We start from the raw sequence: 20543 nt of genomic DNA, 5'->3' as shown, positions 1-20543 counted from the left end.
CATGGGATTTGTGCTTCCGACGGGGAAAAGTACGCGGCTCTAGTTGCCATGGTAAATCAGTTAATCTGTGATCTGTGGCGGGGTCTATTTAGTGAGCCGTGAGCGCGCACCTATCCAGGGTTGGTTCACCTGGCTTAATGAATCCGTGTCTGCTCATCCTGGCTTGGTCTTTGTGCAACCAATTAAGCCTGGACGCACATGTTTTGGCTTCATTGAGCTCAGCTGAGTCATTTTACCGGATGTCTTAATTCTACTTTTGTGCAACAGGCCCCAGGTATGATGAGATGGGGGTGCTGTTCATGTGGTGACAGTGACAACATGCTTGAGTGGCCTACTGCAGGTGCACAGGCGCGACACCACCATCAAGGAGACCGTGCACATCTACGAGGTCAAGAACTTTCTGGCAGATACATATTGAACCAATGAGGGAGTTATATTAATGTCCGGGTGAACCGGTTAGCGTGGATTACATATGTTTTTGAACCTGGCTGCCTCCCGGGCGTGAGCCTAAGTGCCCCATTTTCAACAGAAGTGACGTAGATTAAGCAACGATAATAGATGGTGTATGTTTCTGAACGATGCTGCCTTGTTGACAACATGACCAAGTGGTGTAGATTACTGTTTCATTGAGAAGGGCGCTCCTCCCTCAACGCTTTGCCCATTCACGTCACATGCCATAGCCCGGTGCACTTAATCAAACTTCCTCATTGATTGAAAACTGACATGTTCGGCTGACATTTGGCAAAATGTCAAAGGAGACTCAAAGAATGGGGTGGTGGGCCCTCATGGGCACCGGGAAAGCTGTCTACATGTGTTTTGGAGAACTATACCTCAAAGCCTATTTGACTGTCTAGGATACTATTTTAAAGGTGTTCATAATTTTCACTTTGTGGTTGCCATTTTGTTGTCAAAGTGTCACTCATTCTGTCATATCAGTAGCAAATTCTCATATCAATTTTTTCTACGGGTCAACAAAACATGATTTAAGTGTGTGTGTATGTATATATGTGTATATATATATACACTGCTCAAAAAAATAAAGGGAACTTAAACAACACAATGTAACTCCAAGTCAATCACACTTCTGTTGAAATCAAACTGTCCACTTAGGAAGCAACACTGATTGACAATAAATGTCACATGCTGTTGTGCAAATGGAATAGACAAAAGGTGGAAATTATAGACAATTAGCAAGACACCCCAATAAAGGAGTGGTTCTGCAGGTGGTGACCACAGACCACTTCTCAGTTCCTATGCTTCCTGGCTGATGTTTTGGTCACTTTTGAATGCTGGCGTGCTTTCACTCTAGTGGTAGCATGAGACGGAGTCTACAACCCACACAAGTGGCTCAGGTAGTGCAGCTCATCCAGGATGGCACATCAATGCGAGCTGTGGCAAGAAGGTTTGCAATTTGCTGTGTCTGTCAGCGTAGTGTCCAGAGCATGGAGGCGCTACCAGGAGACAGGCCAGTACATCAGGAGACGTGGAGGAGGGCAACAACCCAGCAGCAGGACCGCTACCTCCGCCTTTGTGCAAGGAGGAGCACTGCCAGAGCCCTGCAAAATGACCTCCAGCAGGCCACAAATGTGCTGGGGAAGCGTTAAGTGTGGAGGTGGAGCAATTGAAGTTGAAGATTCCTGGTGTTTGTGATGCCCGCCGTTTGGTGCGACGCAGTCCCAGTGGTGTGCGTGGTGAAGCAGAGGAGTCACTGTCAATCCTTTTGAGTTTTGAGTCAGTCTTTAAATCAAATCAAATCAAATTTTATTGGTCACATACACATGGTTAGCAGATGTAAATGTGAGTGTAGCGAAATGCTTGTGCTTCTAGTTTCGACAGTGCAATAATATCTAGCAAGTAATCTAACAATTCCCCAACAACTACCTAATACACAAAAATCTAAAGGGATGGAATAAGAATATGTACATATAAATATATGGATGAGCGATGGCCGAGCGGCATAGGCAAGGTGCAATAGATGGCATAAGGTACAGTATATACATATGAGATGAGTAATGTAAGATATGTTAACATTATTAAAGTGGCATTGTTTAAAGTGACTAGTGATCCATTTGTTAAAGTGGCCAGTGATTTGAGTCTATGTAGGCAGCAGCCTCTCTGAGTTAGTGATTGCTGTTTAGCAGTCTGATGGCCTTGAGATAGAAACAGTTTTTCAGTCTCTTGGTCTCAGCTTTGATGCACCTGTACTGACCTCGCCTTCTGGATGTTAGCGGGGTGAACAGGCAGTGGTTCGGGTGGTTGTTGTCCTTGATTATCTTTTTGGCCTTCCTGTGACATCGGGGCTGTAGGTGTCTTGGAGGGCAGGTAGTTTTCCCCCGGTGATGCGTGTGCAGACTGCACCACCCTCTGGAAAGCCTTGCAGTTGAGGGCGGTGCAGTTGCCGTACCAGGCGGTGATACAGCCCGACAGGATGCTCTCAGTTGTGCATCTGTAAAAGTTTATGAGGGTTTTAGGTGACAAGCCACATTTCTTCAGCCTCCTGAGGTTGCACCTTCTTCACCACACTGTCTGTGTGGGTGGACCATTTCAGTTTATCTGTGATGTGTACGCCGAGGAACTTAACTTTCCACCTTATCCACTACTGTCCCTTCGATGTGGATCGGGGGTGCTCCTAACAAAGCCATGTTAGGATATATCAGTTATCCTGTTAGAGCTTTTGTGCCGAATCCACTGCGGTGTTTCAGGTGCAATGTTTATGGTCATGTTGCAGCAGTTTGAAGGAGGGAGATTCCAAGATTTGGGAAGTGTGCATGAGGGCATGGGATAGAGGATTGTGTCATTTTGGTGGATAACATTTTGTGTGTTAACTGTAGGGGTGCCCATGTTGCTGATCAGAAGTGTCTGGTGCGAGAGAGGGAGGTTGAGGTGGCTAGAGTCAGAGTATTGCAGAAGGTGTTGTATGCTGAGGTAGTGAAGAAAGTAGATGAGGATGATTCAAGGGTGAGGGATCCTGAGAGGTAGATCTGTGTCAGCACAGAGGGATAGGCCAACGAGTGACATGCTTCAGTGAGGTTGGCTTCATAGCAATGGTTATCAACTGTACCACTGAAATGGAATGTCAATCACAGAAAACAGATGTTGTGGCAGCTGCAGAGAAGCATTTGGGTATGTCAGATTTGTCTTTAGAATAGTTTTATTTATTTATTTTTTACTTCAGGAGAGTTACAGGGTGTGTTGAGTGGTGGTGTTCTGTCCTCCCAGGCCGTTGGCATGGTGCAGGAGTAGATAGGGTCAAAGTAGTGGAATGGGGTAGTGGGGTTTTAATGAGTGTAGGATTAGTTTGAAAGATGTTTTTAATTTTGTATTTTGGGGCGGCAGGTAGCCTAGTGGTTAAAGCGTTGGGCCAGTAACCAAAAAGGTTGCGAGTTTGAATCCTTGAGCTGACAAGGTAAAAATCTGTTGTTCTGCCCCTAAACAAGGCACTGTTCCTAGGCTGTCATTGTAAATAAGAATTTGTTCTTAACTGACTTGCCTAGTTAAATAAAAAAAATAAAAAATTATAATGGATTTATATTATAGTCCAGCTGGGCGCGGTAATGCAGTATATTGGATGCCACCCGCTGTTAAACTCAGAAGAAGAAGATGGTGTATGCATTATCTTGGCAAAGGAAAAAATGCTCACTAACAGGGATGGAAATTAATGTGTGCAGTTTTTCGTTTTTTTTGTTGCGTTTTGTGCGTATGAAAACTTTCTAGGATCTTTTATTTCAGCTCATGAAACATGGCAATAACACTGTTACATGTTGCGTTTATGTTTTTGTAGAATTTTATGTTGAACTGTTTTGAATTATGTGCTTCACTAGTGTTGCGTGTCATGTGTAAACATGGCAAGAAATGCATAAAAAGGTATGATGACGCTGACGCTGGAGTTTACTTCCGGCGCATTTCTTCGGGTCAGTTTGGACGTGTGCTGCTAGCAGAAAAATGGCCTTAGACAAGCAAAATGAAGGAAAAATATTGCCTATGGATGAGAATAAAGAAAATAAAACGGAAGATGGAATAGGACTGGAGAGTATCCTTTCTAAAGCTGTAAAGCTGACCCGGGAACAATATGTAATTTTGTGACACCAGTATTTTTTTGGTGGAGGTGGGCTTGCCTAACTAACGTTAGTTAGCTAACGTAATGCCGGAAGGCTAGCGCTACGTGTCATTAGAAAAGCCGTTTACAGATGTTGTCATTAGAATATTGCTAAAATCATGTGTATTTAAGTAAATAAACATTGTCAACCTGTTACATCCATCACATAATGTAAATCCACTGCTAAAGTATATTTACTGTGATATTTTCTCATGCACCACTATGTATGTAACTACCTATTGGTTCCTGTGTGAATGTAGTAGACTGGCCCTTAACGCAGACTTGCAGTTCTCCAGATCATCAAGGATTCCCAGCAACAACATGGCTTGCGACACGGGGATTATCAAAGATACAGGTGAGATGGAGGACTGGACTATGGCAGCGAATGGGAGTTTGACAATCATAGGCTATACCTTATGGTTGGCTCATAGTTTAACACTAAAATTCACCCATGTCTTTCTCTCTGTCCTAGGGGATACTGCTCCCGGCGCTTGCGTCGTCTGCGCAAGACCCTGGGCTTCAAGTGTGGCAACAGGCACAAGTTCACTGGGAAGAAAGTGACTGTCGAGATGCTCTCTGACAACCGGTACTCTGACAACAGGTAATAGCACCCGATCCCATTCTTACAACAGTATTAAAGTACAACTGGATTTACAATCCAAATACTTCATACATGATGTGCATGAAAGCTGCCGGCAACCATCATTTGGTTCTAGAACTACAATCAAAATACTCATAATGCATGGAGTGCCCAAAGAGGCACCAAAATAGCAGCTAGCACTAAAGTTGGCCCAAGTTACTTGAATATAACAAGTCCCCTTTTTAGGTATCTACTGCTGGTACTGATGGAGGCTGAGCGGGCGTGGAGCTACGCCATGCAGCTGAAGCAGGAGGCCAACACAGAGCCCCGCAAGCGCTTCCACCTGCTGTCCCGCCTGCGGAAGGCCGCCAAACATGGAGAGAGGCTGGAGAAGCTGTGTGAGAGCCCTCGTGTGGATGCCAAGACCAAACTGGAAGCACAGGTATGCTAATGCCCTAACCTGGAGAGTCAGTGACTTTCCCTATTGTTTCACCTTCATTTCTTTCAACATGTGGTTCAAGTCCTGTGCAAGTGAAGTAACAATTTAACTGAAACGAATATTTAAAGACAAATTTATCAGTTGAGGAACCAACAGTATAGGCAGCTGGGAGTGTCCTTGAGGAAAGAGCGCTTCAGGGCCCTGTCTTTCTAACCTAGCTGAGATGGCTGCCGATGACCTCTGAATGAATAATAATGAAAGCAACTTGTCTGCAGGCCTACACCTCCTACCTGAGTGGCATGGTGCGCTTTGAGCTGCAGGAGTGGAAGGCTGCCACCGAGGCCTTCAACAAGTGCAAGTGAGTCTGACCCCACTCTACTACCGAAAGGCCGAAGTGTGGCCCTTTTTGATTGCTGAGCTTTTGATCTAGAGTATTGAGATCATTTCACATGGGGCAAATGAGGCCTCAAGAATGTAGGCTACATTGTATGTTGATAGATGTCAAGTTGTCTGTTTACAAGCGGTACCTACGTGTAGGCGTATGCTTAACATATCCAAACACATTCAGTGTATAGCTGTATTCTCGGACCACCATCTTGCTACTTGTGAACTATAGACAATTCCATGTGTCTGTATTGTAACCTCTCTCAGGACCATCTATGAGAAGCTGGCCAGTGCCTTTACTGAGGAGCTGGCAGTGCTGTATCACCAGCGTGTGGAGGAGATCTCACCCAACATCCGCTACTGTGCTTACAACATAGGTAGGCGACACACGCATCCCGTCGCTCAGATTGACAGTGGATTGCACTTTCATTTGCATTCACACCTCTCATACACTACCGTTCAAAAGTTTGGGGTCACTTAGAAATGTATTTTTTTAAGAAAAGCAATTTTTGTAAACCATTAAAATAACATCACATTTATCAGAAATACACTGTAGACTTTGTTAATGTTGTAAATAACTATTTTAGCAAAAAAAAATGTTTTATTTTGTATTGGGTATCTACATAGGCATAGAGAGGCCCATTATCAGAAACCATCACTCCTGTGTTCCAATGGCACGTTGTTAGCGAATCCAAGTTTATCATTTTAAAAGGCTAATTGATAATTTAGAAAACCCTTTTGCAATTATGTTAGCACAGCTGAAAACTGTTGTCCTGGTTAAAGAAGCAATAAAGCTGGACCTCTTTAGCCTAGTTGAGTATCTGGAGCATCAGCATTTGTGGGTTCGATTACAGGCTCAAAATGGCCAGAAACAAAAAGCTTTCTTCTGAAACTCGTCAGTATTCTTGTTCTGAGAAATGAAGGCTATTCAATGAGAAATTGCCAAGAAACTGAAGATCTTGTACAACGAACGCTGTGTACTACTCCCTTCACAGAACAGCGCAAACGGTCTCTATCCAGAATAGAAAGAGTGGGAGGCCCCGGTGCACAACTGAGAAAGAAGACAAGTACATTAGTGTCTAGTTTGAGAAACAGTCCTCAACTGGCAGCTTCATTAAATAGTACCCGCGAAACACCAGTCTAAATGTCAACAGTGACGAGGTGACTCGGATGCTGGCCTTCTTGGCGGAGTTGGAAAAATAAAAAGCCGTATCTCAGACTGGCCAATAAAAAGATTAAGATTGGCAAAAGAACAGACACAGGACAGAGGAAGATTGGGGAAAAAGTGTAATGGACAGGCAAATCTAAGTTTGAGGTGTTCGGATCACAAAGGCCATTCGTGAGAAGCAGAAAAGATGCTGGAGGAGTGCTTGACGCCATCTGTCAAGCATGGAGGCAATGTGATGGTCTGGGGGTGCTTTGGTGGTGGTAAAGTGGGAGATTTGTAAAGGGTAAAAGAGCCTTCCTTCAAGATCCATCAGTCCATTTTGCAACGCCATGCCATACCCTGTGGATGATGCTTATTTGGAGGCAATTTCCTCCTACAACAGGACAATGACCAAAAGCACAGCTCCAAACTGCAAGAACTATTTAGGGAAGAAGCAGTCAGCTGGATCTCAACCCTATTGAGCTGTTGTGGGAGCAGCTTGACTGTATGGTACGTAAGAAGTGCCCTTCAAGACAATCCAACTTGTGGGAGGTGCTTCAGGAAGCATGGGGTGAAATCTCTTCAGATTACCTCAACAAATTGACAACTAGAATGCCAAAGGTCTGCAAGGCTGTAATTGCTGCAAATGGAGGATTCTTTGACGAAAGCAAAGTTTGAAGGACACAATTATTTCAATTAAAAATCATTATTTGTAACCTTGTCAACATCTTGACTATTTCCTTTTCATTTTGCAACTCATTTCATGTATGTTTTCATGGAATACAAGGACATTTCTAAGTGACCCCAAACTTTTGAACGGTAGTATATTCATTCTACCGCTTCTCTCTTTCACACACACACACACACACACACACAACTCATTCCTGTTCAGTTGACTGGTACTGAACAACCCTACTCCCCTCTGATTCCAGGTGACCAGAACGCCATGAATGAGCTGATGCAGATGAGGCTGAGTGCAGGAGGAGGAGGGGGCATGATGGCTGAGAAACTAGAGGTCAGTGTGTGGTCCCTCTCACTGTAAAACACATGCATAGTAACTACTACTTTCCTGCTGGAAAGTAGGGCCATACATCTGTCCCTACATCTATTTTTTTACTCATTAGTGCAGAGAGAATCACTTTGTTCCATTGTCCATACTGTTATACCACTTAGAATGCAGGCCCAATATATTGGTCTCTATATCAGTAGTAGGCTAGTGTGGATATTGGAACAGACCTGTCTTATGTAGCATACTGTTGAATGGTTATGGTATTGTTCCAGGCCCTGATCACACAGACGAGAGCCAAGCAGGCAGCCACCATGAGCGAGGTGGAGTGGCGAGGCCGGACGGTGCCCGTCAAGATCGACAAGGCCCGCATCTTCCTGCTGGGCCTGGGAGACAACGAGGCCGCCATCGCCCAGGTCAGTGACCCTACCAGGGGACTAGTCACATTTTCACACTACTGAGCCAAGCAGAACTTGACTGGGCTGGTCTGGTTTCGCATCCACTGCAGTTGCTGGAAAGGACAATGTGAAAATAGAATATCCGAGCCGGCACAGTACAGTTCAGGTCAGCACGATAGTGTTAAAAGGAGTTCTCGACATTAACGCTTGTCCTCTTGTCTGGGACAAGCAACAACAACAACAACAAGTCGGACAAGCAGAATATAGATTAGTTGTCACACATCAAACAATTACTCAGATTAGAATTGAATCTAAGTGTCTTCTAGATGTGCTGTCTCGTGTTTTCCCGATCTCTGCAGAGAGCATCTGAGTAGAAATATTGTATTGCATTGACAGCCACGAGCGGTCTTTCAATCAAGTGGGCCGTTGCCTGAGAGAGAGGGAGATATGGCAGCAGGTAGCCTTTAAAATAATCATAGACCTCAGACTAACTAGTGAGGAAAATTCTGTCAAACCCTATTAATGTTCTTTGCCTCTTACAACATGCTTATCAGTCACCTTTTTTGGCTTATGGCGTTAAAGGTCTTTTATTTGGTGGGGTGACCAGTAACTTGAGCTTTCAGAGAAGTCAAGAAACTGTCCTACTTGTCCGACTGACAAGTGGCTAAACGTTAGTGTCAAGCCCTGAAAAGGGTTTCTGCTTGGACACCTCTGCTTCATTATGGGCTAGTGTGAAGTAGCTACGGGACTAGTAGCAAACTTATGAGCTTAGTGAACAAGGATGCCTTATGAACTAGAGAAACTGTTAGTGAACTAGGAGGACCAGTGAACAGGGGTTTAGTGGCGCAGCCTAGTCAGTGCTCTTTCTTTAGCCGTATCAAGCTGTTATCAACCAGTCTGCAGGGAGAGGTTATCCCAAAGGCAGGTCAGGAGTCCAACGGTGGCTATCGTCTCGTGTAGTTCACCTTGGGTCTCAGTAGGTGGCGTTCGCTCCACTACAGCTCTCTGACAGGTGTCTATTGTCAGACTCTTCTTACTTTCCCTGTCGGGCTTCCTGTAGTCCTACCTCTTCCACCCTGCGGCCACACCTGTCACACCCACCTGCACTAGGCTCTGGCATGCTGCCGCTCGTGCTGTCAAACTGCATTCTATGCATAGCGACCCACACTCACATGGCTACACCCATCAGCCCTGGTCTCTATGGACAGACTAGCATCGGAGCTAAATGGTTATCAGCTTGGGAGTGGGACCATCATTTCTGTTAGATGTAGCATAGCATTACACGTAATTGTTGTGCTTACACTTTTGAAGTAAGGCTGAATTTGGGTCTGGTCAGAAATCCCCCTCATACCTGTCCTGTCCACAACCAGTTGTATCCAAATGTGCTTTTTGAGTTAAGGGTTAACATTTCATGCACAAAGATCCTTAATTGATATGTCAGTCAATGATTCTGTTACGTTTATGGAAGGTACCATTTGATGAACACAAGGGTTCAGAAACAGTTGGACCATAATACCTTTCCCCCTATGGCTTCCTCTACTTCTACACCCCCCTTTATCTACCTCAGCTGTCTAAAGTTATGGCCTATTTTATACAGAGAAATTGCTATAGTAGACAATGTAACCAATCACAACCCTCCTTTTACTTGTATCGTTGCACATCCTGCAAATCACCAGTAGTGTGACAGTTTTGAATCCATTTTCACATTCACTATGTTGGTAATGCTTACAAACCCTAAAGGTAGCATTGATCCCACACTGGATCTTTGATATGCCTGTAGAGTATATTATGTTAAAACAATTTATATAGAATATCAAAACATTTAAATATTCATGTTTTATATATTTCTATATTCATAAATGTATGAACATTAAAATACTATTATTACAGAGCAAGCGGTAAAGCTATATTTGACGTATGTTTTTGCTTTGTAGCACACAAATGAAACATTATGGAGGCCTAGGTAAGGTCAAAATGTCATATGGCAACTTTTTATTATTGACTATTTATTATTTCTCATTCATGCTTTTTATATTTGACATTTGTATCTGTCAACATTCCTTCCTCCAAAGGACTTCTGTGGATCACAATTGTCTGGGTGCGTGAGGAATCCCTCAACCATTCCAACGGAAATGCCATTTAAGGCCATGCGCAATCCCTAGGGGCCATACTGAAGAGGGATGCGCCCTCCCTCTCTCTGTGAAAGCACAGAAGACACCAGACTGGTTCTCCCAGTCCTATTAGGGGCTTTGCCAGGGTGGTGGCACTAGTTTGTCACCACAAGACGCCCTCCCTACATGCTGGATGGAGAGGAGTGAATGTTACTTCATTGTCTGCCCAATACAAATTTGTGTTAAATGGCAACTCTCACAGCTTTTCAGACTCATTTTCATTATCTCCAGCACAGTAACGTTTACATATGGGAAAATTGTGATTTTTCTACTTTTTGTAGGAAATTATATTATGTTAACACATTCCACCCGATGACATCAAAAGTTACATTTGAAAAACAGTGATTTTCAAACACAGATTCGTGGTGATGTGGGGAGCAAGAAAATGCCATCCCTCTGGCTAGAAACTCGTTGAAGGTTTTTTAGCAGTTAAAAAAAATATATATATATATATCCTACCCTGTGTGTCAGACGGTAGGTTTCCATCCAATTGGCGACAGATTTTGATGCGGATATTCCAAAATCCACAAAACTGACTTTGAAAAATCAGTGTGTGACGACGTAGTGCACACAATGTACTTTTTCCCTTAAGTTCATGTACCGGGAAAAATGTTGAAAGGTAAATGTGTTTCCATCGCATTTTCAACTGTCTCAAACTGTTGTGTTAAATAGCAATTGTCACTTCTCTGGTCAGATACACTGCGTAGGGTTGGGCGTAATCTAGATTTTGATAGTCCTACTGTTTCTGTACCATACCGGGGTATATGGTATTAACTGAGGTGCACACAAGGGGCGCTAAATATAAAAAATAAAAAAAGGTTTTAAGCAGTTATACATTTCTTTTTTGCACACAACAATTTAGGCAACAGGGATCTTGATCATGGAAAGGATTGAATGTCTGTGCTGTAAACCAGAAGCTTGATCTTTACATCTAGCCACATCTAAGTTTGCAAACCAAATGCATAGCTGGAGCCCGTAGCTTTCTAACAGTTATTGTTATAAGCAGGGGCGTAGCATGCACCCTCGTACAATAAAATAAACATTTAAACAATGTGTGCGGGTGCGTGCTATGCCACGGTTTATAACGAAATCTAAGATGTGTCAAATTATATCCAGCTAAGGGCTCCAGCATACGCATTTGGTTTGCTTATTCTTTTGACCGGTGTTCATATCAATACCGCCGGTATTTCGAAATACCCCGGTATACTGTATAACCGGTATACCATCCAAGCCTAACAGTGCGGGTAGGCTGCTTAACATGACGCTATTAAGAGCGAGAATATCTTTATTTTCAAACGGCAGTCAAACATCGATCTTCATGTCACCAAAATAAGACCCTCGATATATATTGGAAAAGGAGCATTAAGATCACCGTGCACTTTCACCACCCTGTGAAGTTCATCGTAAATGATTTAAACTGTAGCCTAGTTTACTTAAACTGCATGTTTTCCGGAGTTGTAGTGGGGGGACCACACACCATATCATCTCACGACTCCAGTATAATGATTTATATTGTAAATATTTGTGCATTTAAGGAGTTTCCACCACCATTGCTCACATAATTAATTTTACCGACACAAAAAGATCCCACCATGTCGAATGAACGCCATCTTTCGGCATTTTATAAAATTGTACTGAAACCATCGGTTTCATCACAGCTGTCGTGATTTAAAAAATTATTTATACAGTTACTTTACACGCATAACTGGATGGAAATGTGCTTAATGATAAGCATTCATTTAGGACGTTTTTATAGTTTTAAACACATTTTTATAAATGTGCTGTTTTCAGATATTGTCCATTTTTAAGTAGAACGCTCCCAATCATTCCCCGCCATGTTTTAGCACTTAAATCCATCCAATCTTAAATAATTTTGCCGCATCCTATCCTCTGATGGATCGGTGTACATGCTTGTGAAACATCGTAAATCTCAGGATTCGCCAGCGTCTTCTCTCTTTAGCTGACAAAAACACAAGCAATCATTAGTCAGCAGGTGAATATATATAACAAACATATATTTTATTAGCATTTTTAAAAAAAATAATAATAATATGGGCACTGCTAGGACGTTCTAACTAGGACATATGAGTCATTGACGATACTTTTAATATTTCTGACTCACTCATCTTCTAAAACGACTGACCTTTGTCATAAACAATATAAACCACGACACTTGGCTGCCTCCCAAACCTGCAAGTTAGCCGACTGTAACGTACACAATGAGCCTGTGTTACATCTTGGGTGACGTGAAGAACAAGGCTTCTCTTTCACATCGGTCCTGAGCTACAGTAGCTCTAGGAATTCACCTTCTACAGGAATGTCTACAGCAACCTGCTCTGCTGCATACTTCTGTCTCTCCCAGTCACAGCCTTACATTTCAAGTATGAGCACGTGTGAGTAAAATGCTGCCGTAGGCATTTCAACAGCTCAGGGATAGGGAAGATCTCTCTTGCTTATGCCTCATGTCCTCTATCCTCATGTCCTTCTCAATACCCATTGGAGAAGGTCAGGGGAGGTATATATGTAAATCTGAATTTATATTGTATGTCATATTTCTACTGGATCACCATTTGTCCCCCACAGGCAGCCAATGAGGAGACCAAGGAACGTCTGTACGAGACCCTACTAGCCGAGTGCAGAGACACCATCCAGGCTGTGAGAGAGGAGCTGAAGACTGAAGCGGTAAGTATGGCTGTCTGACTGACACTGAAAGAGTTACAGGCATGACTGTTTTGGGTTACAGAATGACAAATTTGAGGTTACAGACATGACCGTTAGGGTTATGGACTGATACATTTGACGTTAGACATGACAGTTAGGGTTACGAACTGACCGGGGTTCACGTTGATACGTGGGTTTACTGACCTGACGTAGTAAAGCTCATATGCTAAACAGTAACGTGAGTAGGAGGGTTAAGGACCGTACCAGACCCTGTCACTATCTGTCTATGGGTAAATGCTGCCTGATTTCTCAACTCTGCAGAAGCAGCGAGAGAGATCTGATGAAGCCAGTGGCAAGGTGTCCAACCTGCAGTTCCTGCACAGGTAAGCGAGGTCATTCTGTCTGACATTTGTCAGAGGATGCGAGACGCATGGTGACCACTATCTCCTCACCGCATCCTCAACTGTATTGGAGAAGGTCCAAGGTCCCTCAGACCGTCTTCTCCAATGCGTTTTGAGAAGATGAGAAATACAATCAAATATGAAATAAGAGCCTATCTGTACATTGAATCAGTCTTTGACCTGTGTTTGTGCCCCCCCATAGCTACCTGACCTACATCAAGCTGTGGACGGTGGTGAAGAGGAACGAGAGCATGGCCCACATGCTGCAGGCCAAGCTGAAGGAGCCGCAGACGGACGAGAACAAAAGGGGCCCTCGCCCCCAGGACCTCATCCGTCTCTACGACATCATCCTCCAGGTACAAACACACACCTGGGTCGTATTCAGTAGCCACAAAACAGAGTAAAACAGGGCAGTACTACCTGATGTTGTCCAATAAAACCTTTCTGTTTTGCTGTTGTGTGCACTAATGAATACACCTCTGATAACACAACAACACGATGTCACATTACATTGTCTGGCACATTCCAAATGTCTGTCCTTGTCGTCTCATAATGTTACAGTAATTATAGTGAAACTGAAAGGTTAGATATTTTCCTGCTTCGTGACCACAAAACATCCGAACCCTTCTTGGAGTTGGAGAAAGTCCAAATACCTCTATTTACTCAGCATACCCAGTACAAAAACTATACTGAACAAAAATATAAACGCAACATGTAGCGGTTTCATGAGCTTAAATGGAAGATCCCAGAAATGTTCCATGCGCACAACAAGCTTATTTCTCTCAAATTTTGAGCACAAGTTTGTTTACATCCCTGTTAGTGAGCATTTCTCCAAACATCCACCCGACAGGTGTGGCATATTAAGAAGCTGATTAAACAGCAGGATCATAACACCGGTGCACCTTGTTCTGCAGACCATAAAAGGCCACTCTAAAATGTGCAGGTTTGTCACACAACACAGAGCCACAGATGTCTCAAGTTGAGGGAGCGTGCAATTGGCATGCTGACTACAGGAATGTCCACCAGAGCTGTTGCCGGAGATTCTAATTTTCATTTCTCTACCATAAGCCTCCAAAGTCACTTTAGAAAATGTGTCAGTATAGGCAACTGGCCTCACAACCACAGACCAGGCCAGCCCAGGACTTCCACATCCGACTTCTTCGCCAGCGGGATCGTCTGAGGGAGGCCTGCCATTCAACCCTAATGTTAAGCCTGTAGAAATAGCATGTTTCTTTCTGACTCATTCTATTTCTATGGTTAAGCCTCTAGCAGTGAGTCATCTTGTCCTTGTTGATGTTGCCTCATGACTGTTTCTACAGAGTCTGGCAGAGCTGTCCACCCTGCAGGGGCTAGAGGAAGATCACACGTTCCAGAAGGAGGTGGCCCTCAAGATGCTGGTGTACAAGGCCTACAGGTCAGAGCTCACCTGATGGAGGACACACACCGTCCACACACACACACCGTCCACACACACACACACCCACAGGTGTTTCTTCATAGCCTTGATGTATAAGCTAGTAAAGAAATGTAGTGAGCTGTGTGTTCTATATCACACACTTTTGCTGGCTTGACCCCTGCCTTTCTGATCCGCCTCTGCCAGAACAGAAGCATACACCAGTCACTAACGTCCCTGCTCGCTCTCTCCCCCAGGTGTTTCTTCATAGCCCAGTCGTACGTGCTGGTGAAGAAGTGGAGCGAGGCTCTGGTCCTGTATGAACGGGTCCTGAAGTACGCCAAGGAGGTCCAGTCCAAGGCTAAGAGCCTCAACAACAGCCTCAAGGTATCAGACACTGACCCCTGACCTATAACCTTCGACCCCCTGACTCTGGCCAGTGTGTAAATGTACATTTTAACACGCAGGTAACTGCCAAAATAAAGGAAACGCTAACATAAGGTGTCTTTTAATAGGGCATTGGGCCAACACGAGTCACAACGGCTTCAATGCTCCTCTGCGTGACAGATTCTGCCAGTGTCTGGAACTTTATTGGAGGGATGTGATACCATTCTTCCATGAGACATTCCATAATGTGGTGGTGGGAAATGCCGTCTCAGACGCCGCTCCAGATCGCCCATAACGTTTCAATTGGGTTGAGATCTGGTGACTGAGACGGCCATGACGCGTGGTTTAAATCATTTTCATGCTCATCGAACCATTCCGTGACCGCTCGTGCCACCTGGATGGGGCCATTGTCATCCAATGGGGGCATAGCCATGATAGCGAAAATAATGGACTTCCCAGTGTTTTTATACATGAACCTAAGCATGATTAACTCGGCACTGTGTGGAAGCACCTGCTTTCAATATACTTTGTATCCCTCATTCAAGTGTTTCCATTATTTTGGCAGTTACCTGTATCTACAACTCATGCGTTGAAAGAAAAGCTTTGTCTGTCAAATACTATTCATGATATAGAATCAATTGGCTCCGAGTTCAAACATGACAATATCCACAAAGTTGGTGTTCTTTTATCTTTTGGGGTGGGGCGTGTTTGTCATTGAAATGTTTGCAGGTCGGTAAACATACGTGTTATTCATGATACTCTACTGTGGGACTGTCTAAAAGTGTCTTTGCCTGATGTATCTGTCTCTCTTGCCTAAAGGATCTGCCTGATGTGCAGGAGCTGATCACAGAGGTCAACGCTGAGAAATACTCGCTTCAGGCGGCAGCCATCTTAGGTGGGTACCTGACTTTCAAGGGCAGCCATTTTGTTTCTATAGGGTAATACCCTTACCTGGGTTAGGCAACTTATCTTTGTATTGACTTTTCTGCTTGACTTGTCATTGTTGTGACCTGACCGGTATGTGTTTTGTAAGACTTGTGGTCTCTGGTTTATTTTGCCTGTGTTATGAAGCTGAGGGTGTGTTTGTATTTTAGACACGGAGGATGCTCCTGAAGCACCCGCTCGGCAGAAGGTGAAAGACAACACGGTAAGAACGAACAAAATTAGCCTCCCACATGAAAACGAAGTCTCACAGCGAACTACCCCCAATGTGCTTAGCCCTAACTCTAATCTCTCGTGGAGAGACTCTGCGTGTCATTACGGTGTTTGGGTTTTTTGTCACTAGTTATTTGAACAAATCACTATTTCGCAGGTGTTAGCATCTTTTGAATTTTGGAAGGGGACAGTCGGCCGTAACTTGCAAAGAGGGTAGAGCTCCTCGTTCCGCTCCTCATTCTAGCATTTCTTGATCTCTTAACGTTGACCCAGAACTTAATTGCGCAGCTGACCAATTACGTGGTACTTTAGTTCTGGGTTAAATCTGACTCCTCTGTACCTCAAGATCCAGCCCAGCCATTTTCTGGCCTACTTTCAGATAATGGTGGAGTAAATGAAAAGTGTACTGAATACTACTGTATGTATGTTAGTTGTGAGAGGAGGTAGTGTTGGGAATAGGAGTGTGCCTACCACGAATCATTGCCTTACATGGGCCAGTCTGTGGGAAATAATACTCCCTGACCTGCCTCAGTCAATACATTACAGAGCTGGAATGCTGCCTATCAGACTGACATGGAAAAACGACAATGTTTGGGGGATGGGTCAAATATCAGGAGACCTCTGCCAGACATGCTAAACTCAGCAACAACAAAAAAGAAACGTCCTCTCACTGTCAACTGCGTTTATTTTCAGCAAATTTAACATGTGTAAATATTTGTATGAACATAAGATTCAACAACTGAGACAAAATGAACAAGTTCCACAGACATGTGACTAACAGAAATGGAATAATGTGTCCCTGAACAAAGTGGGGGTCAAAAGTAAGTCAGTATCTGGTGTGGCCACCAGCTGCATTAAGTACTGCAGTGCATCTCCTCATAGACTGCACAAGATTTGCCAGTTCTTCCACACTTCCACCAAGGCACCTGCACAGTTACCGGACATTTCTGGGGAGGGGGGGGGGCCTAGCCCTCACCCTCCGATCCAACAGGTCCCAGACATGCTCAGTGGGATTGAGTTCCGGGCTCTTTGCAGGCCATGGCAGAACACTGACATTCCTGTCTTGCAGGAAATCACGCACAGAACGAGCCGTATGGCTGGTGGCATTGTCATGCTGGAGGGTCAAGTCAGAATGAGCCTGCAGGAAGGGTACCACATGAGGGGAGGAGGTCTTCCCTGTAACGCACAGCTTGAGATTGCCAGCAATGACAACAAGCTCAGTCCGATGATGCTGTGACACACAGCCCCAGACCACGACGGGCCCTCCACCTCCAAATCGATCCCGCTCCAGAGTACAGGCCCTCGGTGTAACGCTCATTCCTTCGACGATAAACGCGAATCCGACCATCCACCCTGGTGAGGCAAAACTGACTCATCAGTGAAGAGCACTTTTTACCAGTCCTGTTTGGTCCAGAGATGGGTGTTTGTGCCCATAAGTTGACATTGTTGCCGGTGATGTCTGGTGAGGACCTGCCTTACAACAGGCCTACAAGCTCTCAGTCCAGCCTCTCTCAGCCTATTGCGGACAGTCTGAGCACTGTGGAGGGATTGTGCGTTCCTGGTGTAACTCGGGCAGTTGTTATTGCCATCCTGTACCTGTCCCGCAGGTTGTATGTTCAGATGTACCGATCCTGTGCAGGTGTTACACGTGGTCTGCCACTGCGAGGACGATCAGCGTCCGTCCTGTCTCCCTGTAGCGCTGTCTTAGGCGTCTCATTGCAATTTATTGCCCTGGCCACATCTGCAGTCCTCATGCCTCCTCGCAGCATGCCTAAGGCACATTCACGCAGATGAGCAGGACCCTGGGCATCTTTTTTTTGTGTGTTTTCAGAGACCGTAGAAAGGCCTCTTTAGTGTCCTAAGTTTTCATAACTGTGACCTTAATTGCCTACCGTCTGTAAGCTGTTAGTCTCTTAACGACCGTTCCACAGGTGCATGTTATTAATTGCTCATGGTTCATTGAAACAACCCATGGGAAACAGTGTTTAAACCCTTTACAATGAAGATCTGTGAAGTTATTTGGATTTTTACGAATTATCTTTGAAAGACAGGGTCCTGAAAAAGGGGCGTTTATTTTTTTGCTGAGTATATATGTCATTGTGTAATCCCACACAGGATCGGGTTTCACTCTTAAATCTGTCATACACTGCTCATGATAGCAGCATGACATTTCTATGTCGACATGGCAGGCATTAGTTGTTCACTACTGAACCTAGTGCTGGGTCATGAAAAATGACCTGCATTGGAACCACAGCATATGTTTTCTGCTAGCTGACAGACTAGCCATACCTTATGACAGGTTCTAGTCATTTACTTTTACCAGTCCCTTCTCTCCCTCTAATTTGTCTACCCCTACCCCTCTTTTGGCTACCACCCCTCTCCATCCAGCCTCTGTGCGAGCGCCTGGAAACCTTCCACCTGGACCCCACCCTGGTGGGGAAGCAGCCCAACCTGGTCCAGTTTCCCCCTGACTTCCAGCCAATCCCCTGTAAGCCCCTCTTCTTTGACCTGGCACTCAACCACGTGGCCTTCCCACCCCTCGACGACAAGGTGGAGCAGAAGGGCAAGGGCGGCCTGACCGGCTACATCAAGGGAATCTTCGGCTTCGGCAGCTAAATCGAGTCCCAGGCTTTGGTGAGGCCTTCAGGTTGGAAGCAGCCAGATATTGATAAACAGGCTGAGTGTTTCTAGAAAACTGTCATCCATCTGAACTGTGGAAACAATGTCTGTCTGGAAATGGCACCCTGTTTCCTTATGTAGTAGACAATTTGGTCAAAAGTAGTGCACTGCGTAGGGTATAGAGCGTCATTTCAAAAGCTACCAGTTTGAGACTTCATGTTCTAGAGGTTTCCTGCCTTGTTTGTTCCCTTCAACAACCCCCAACACACTTTACAGAAGGAAACAAACCCAATTGACTTATCTTGAATTATTTTCATTTTCAACTCTTAAAAGCTCTTTCACGTACCCAGTCTCAATGTCAGTATACAGGAGGGAGGGAGAGTAAGTGTTGTATCAATCACTATCAAACAGGAGAAACCGTATAAATGCAGCCCACAGGGTAAATCCACGACCGAGCCGTGATGTCTCATAACACATTAATTTCTGATCGTGGTCATGCTGTCAAAATTCTATCACCTCTGTATTGCCTCAAATTTCTTATGACTTTAATATCTAGATTGTGAGACAAGTTCTCAATTTAGAGAATAAATGATCTGTCTGTCTTGTCCTGCATGCTATTGTGGCACCAATACAGCTCTGCATGGATGACAGTTAAAGTTAGACTAGACATCAGGATTGAAATGGTCCTGTTAATTTCCTTATACAACAATGGGGTTCAGTGGCCAGTGACTTTATATTCGGTACAGGAACGGACTCTAACATGTGTTTATATTCTCTAATGATATGACTTTTTAAAACATTTATGTAAGTTCTGTGTGTGACAAGACAGAATGACCTTTGAGGTCAAAGGTGACTGCTTAGGATTCCTTTTCGACTCACCCCCGAAAGCTTGAGGCAGCATTCATGAACTTCTGTCAAAAACAACCCTAGTATGTCTAGAAATACAGTATTTTAGTACACACTACTTCATTGTATCAGTTGGCTCCTATTCCAACAGGTTTTAAATGGGAGAAAGGGTGCCGCTCCCTGAGTGCCTAACACCTCTTTAGCTTTTCCAGTACCGAAGCCAGTTCTGTAATCAAGAGTCTTTAGCTATTCAATGGACCTCGCATTTGCTTATGATGACTAACTGTGTTCTCCACTACAGGTTATCAATTTACCTTCTGTCTTCTCTTCAATCTAACTCTTTGTTTTCTCTTTAATTCGGGGTGATATCGTTCTTGTACGTTTTATTTCAATGCTTTTTTTGTTTCCCCAATGTGGTCATGTGTTAATAAACAGGATTTGGGTTAGATGCGTTTTGGAATGGTTTCACGCATCGTCACCCAAGATGCCCGAAAAAATGATTTCTGTAAACATGATTTGAAAACTACATTTACATTTAAGTCATTTAGCAGACGCTCTTATCCAGAGCGACTTACAAATTGGTGCATTCACCTTATGATATCCAGTGGAACAACCACTTTACAATAGTGCATCTAACTCTTTTAAAGGGGGGGGGGGGGTTTAGAAGGATTACTTTATCCAACTAAGTGGAGTATTGAAGAGAATTGTGAAATTATGAATTTTCCAGGCTTCTAATTAATAAACGAGACATTTGCGTGACCAGAGTTTGTCCTTTTTTTCCTCTCATGTCTAACTTCTCTTGAACGTTTCAAGATGTTATAACTTTGCTTTTTGTCGTTTTCACTCACTTTTTAGTTTGA

At 44.1% G+C, this 20543-nt stretch overlaps 1 protein-coding gene and 1 long non-coding RNA gene across 2 annotated transcripts in view; both read left to right on the top strand.

Annotated features, from left to right (window-relative positions):
* Nucleotides 1–1061, top strand: part of LOC139024842 (uncharacterized) — a 7997-nt gene extending 6936 nt beyond the window's left edge. The window contains exon 3 of the long non-coding RNA XR_011476321.1: nt 275–1061. This is a non-coding gene — a long non-coding RNA (uncharacterized lncRNA). The remainder of the gene's footprint in view (nt 1–274) is intronic.
* Nucleotides 1062–3879: 2818 nt separating this feature from the next.
* On the top strand, nt 3880–20442 carry LOC111953685 (signal recognition particle subunit SRP68). Its single transcript, XM_023973150.2, has 16 exons — nt 3880–4030; nt 4385–4451; nt 4569–4697; nt 4923–5118; nt 5391–5473; nt 5767–5876; nt 7579–7661; nt 7928–8068; nt 12805–12903; nt 13204–13265; nt 13486–13639; nt 14603–14697; nt 14934–15063; nt 15883–15958; nt 16158–16210; nt 18607–20442. Exons 1-16 carry the CDS (start codon nt 3943–3945, stop codon nt 18832–18834), a joined length of 1794 nt encoding a protein of 597 aa, XP_023828918.1. The 5' UTR covers nt 3880–3942; the 3' UTR covers nt 18835–20442.
* The last annotated feature ends 101 nt before the right edge of the window (nt 20443–20543 follow it).

The sequence above is a fragment of the Salvelinus sp. IW2-2015 genome, linkage group LG1 (assembly GCF_002910315.2).
Source record: "Salvelinus sp. IW2-2015 linkage group LG1, ASM291031v2, whole genome shotgun sequence".
NCBI lineage: Eukaryota > Metazoa > Chordata > Actinopteri > Salmoniformes > Salmonidae > Salvelinus > Salvelinus sp. IW2-2015.
This window is presented reverse-complemented; position numbering and strand designations above follow the sequence as displayed.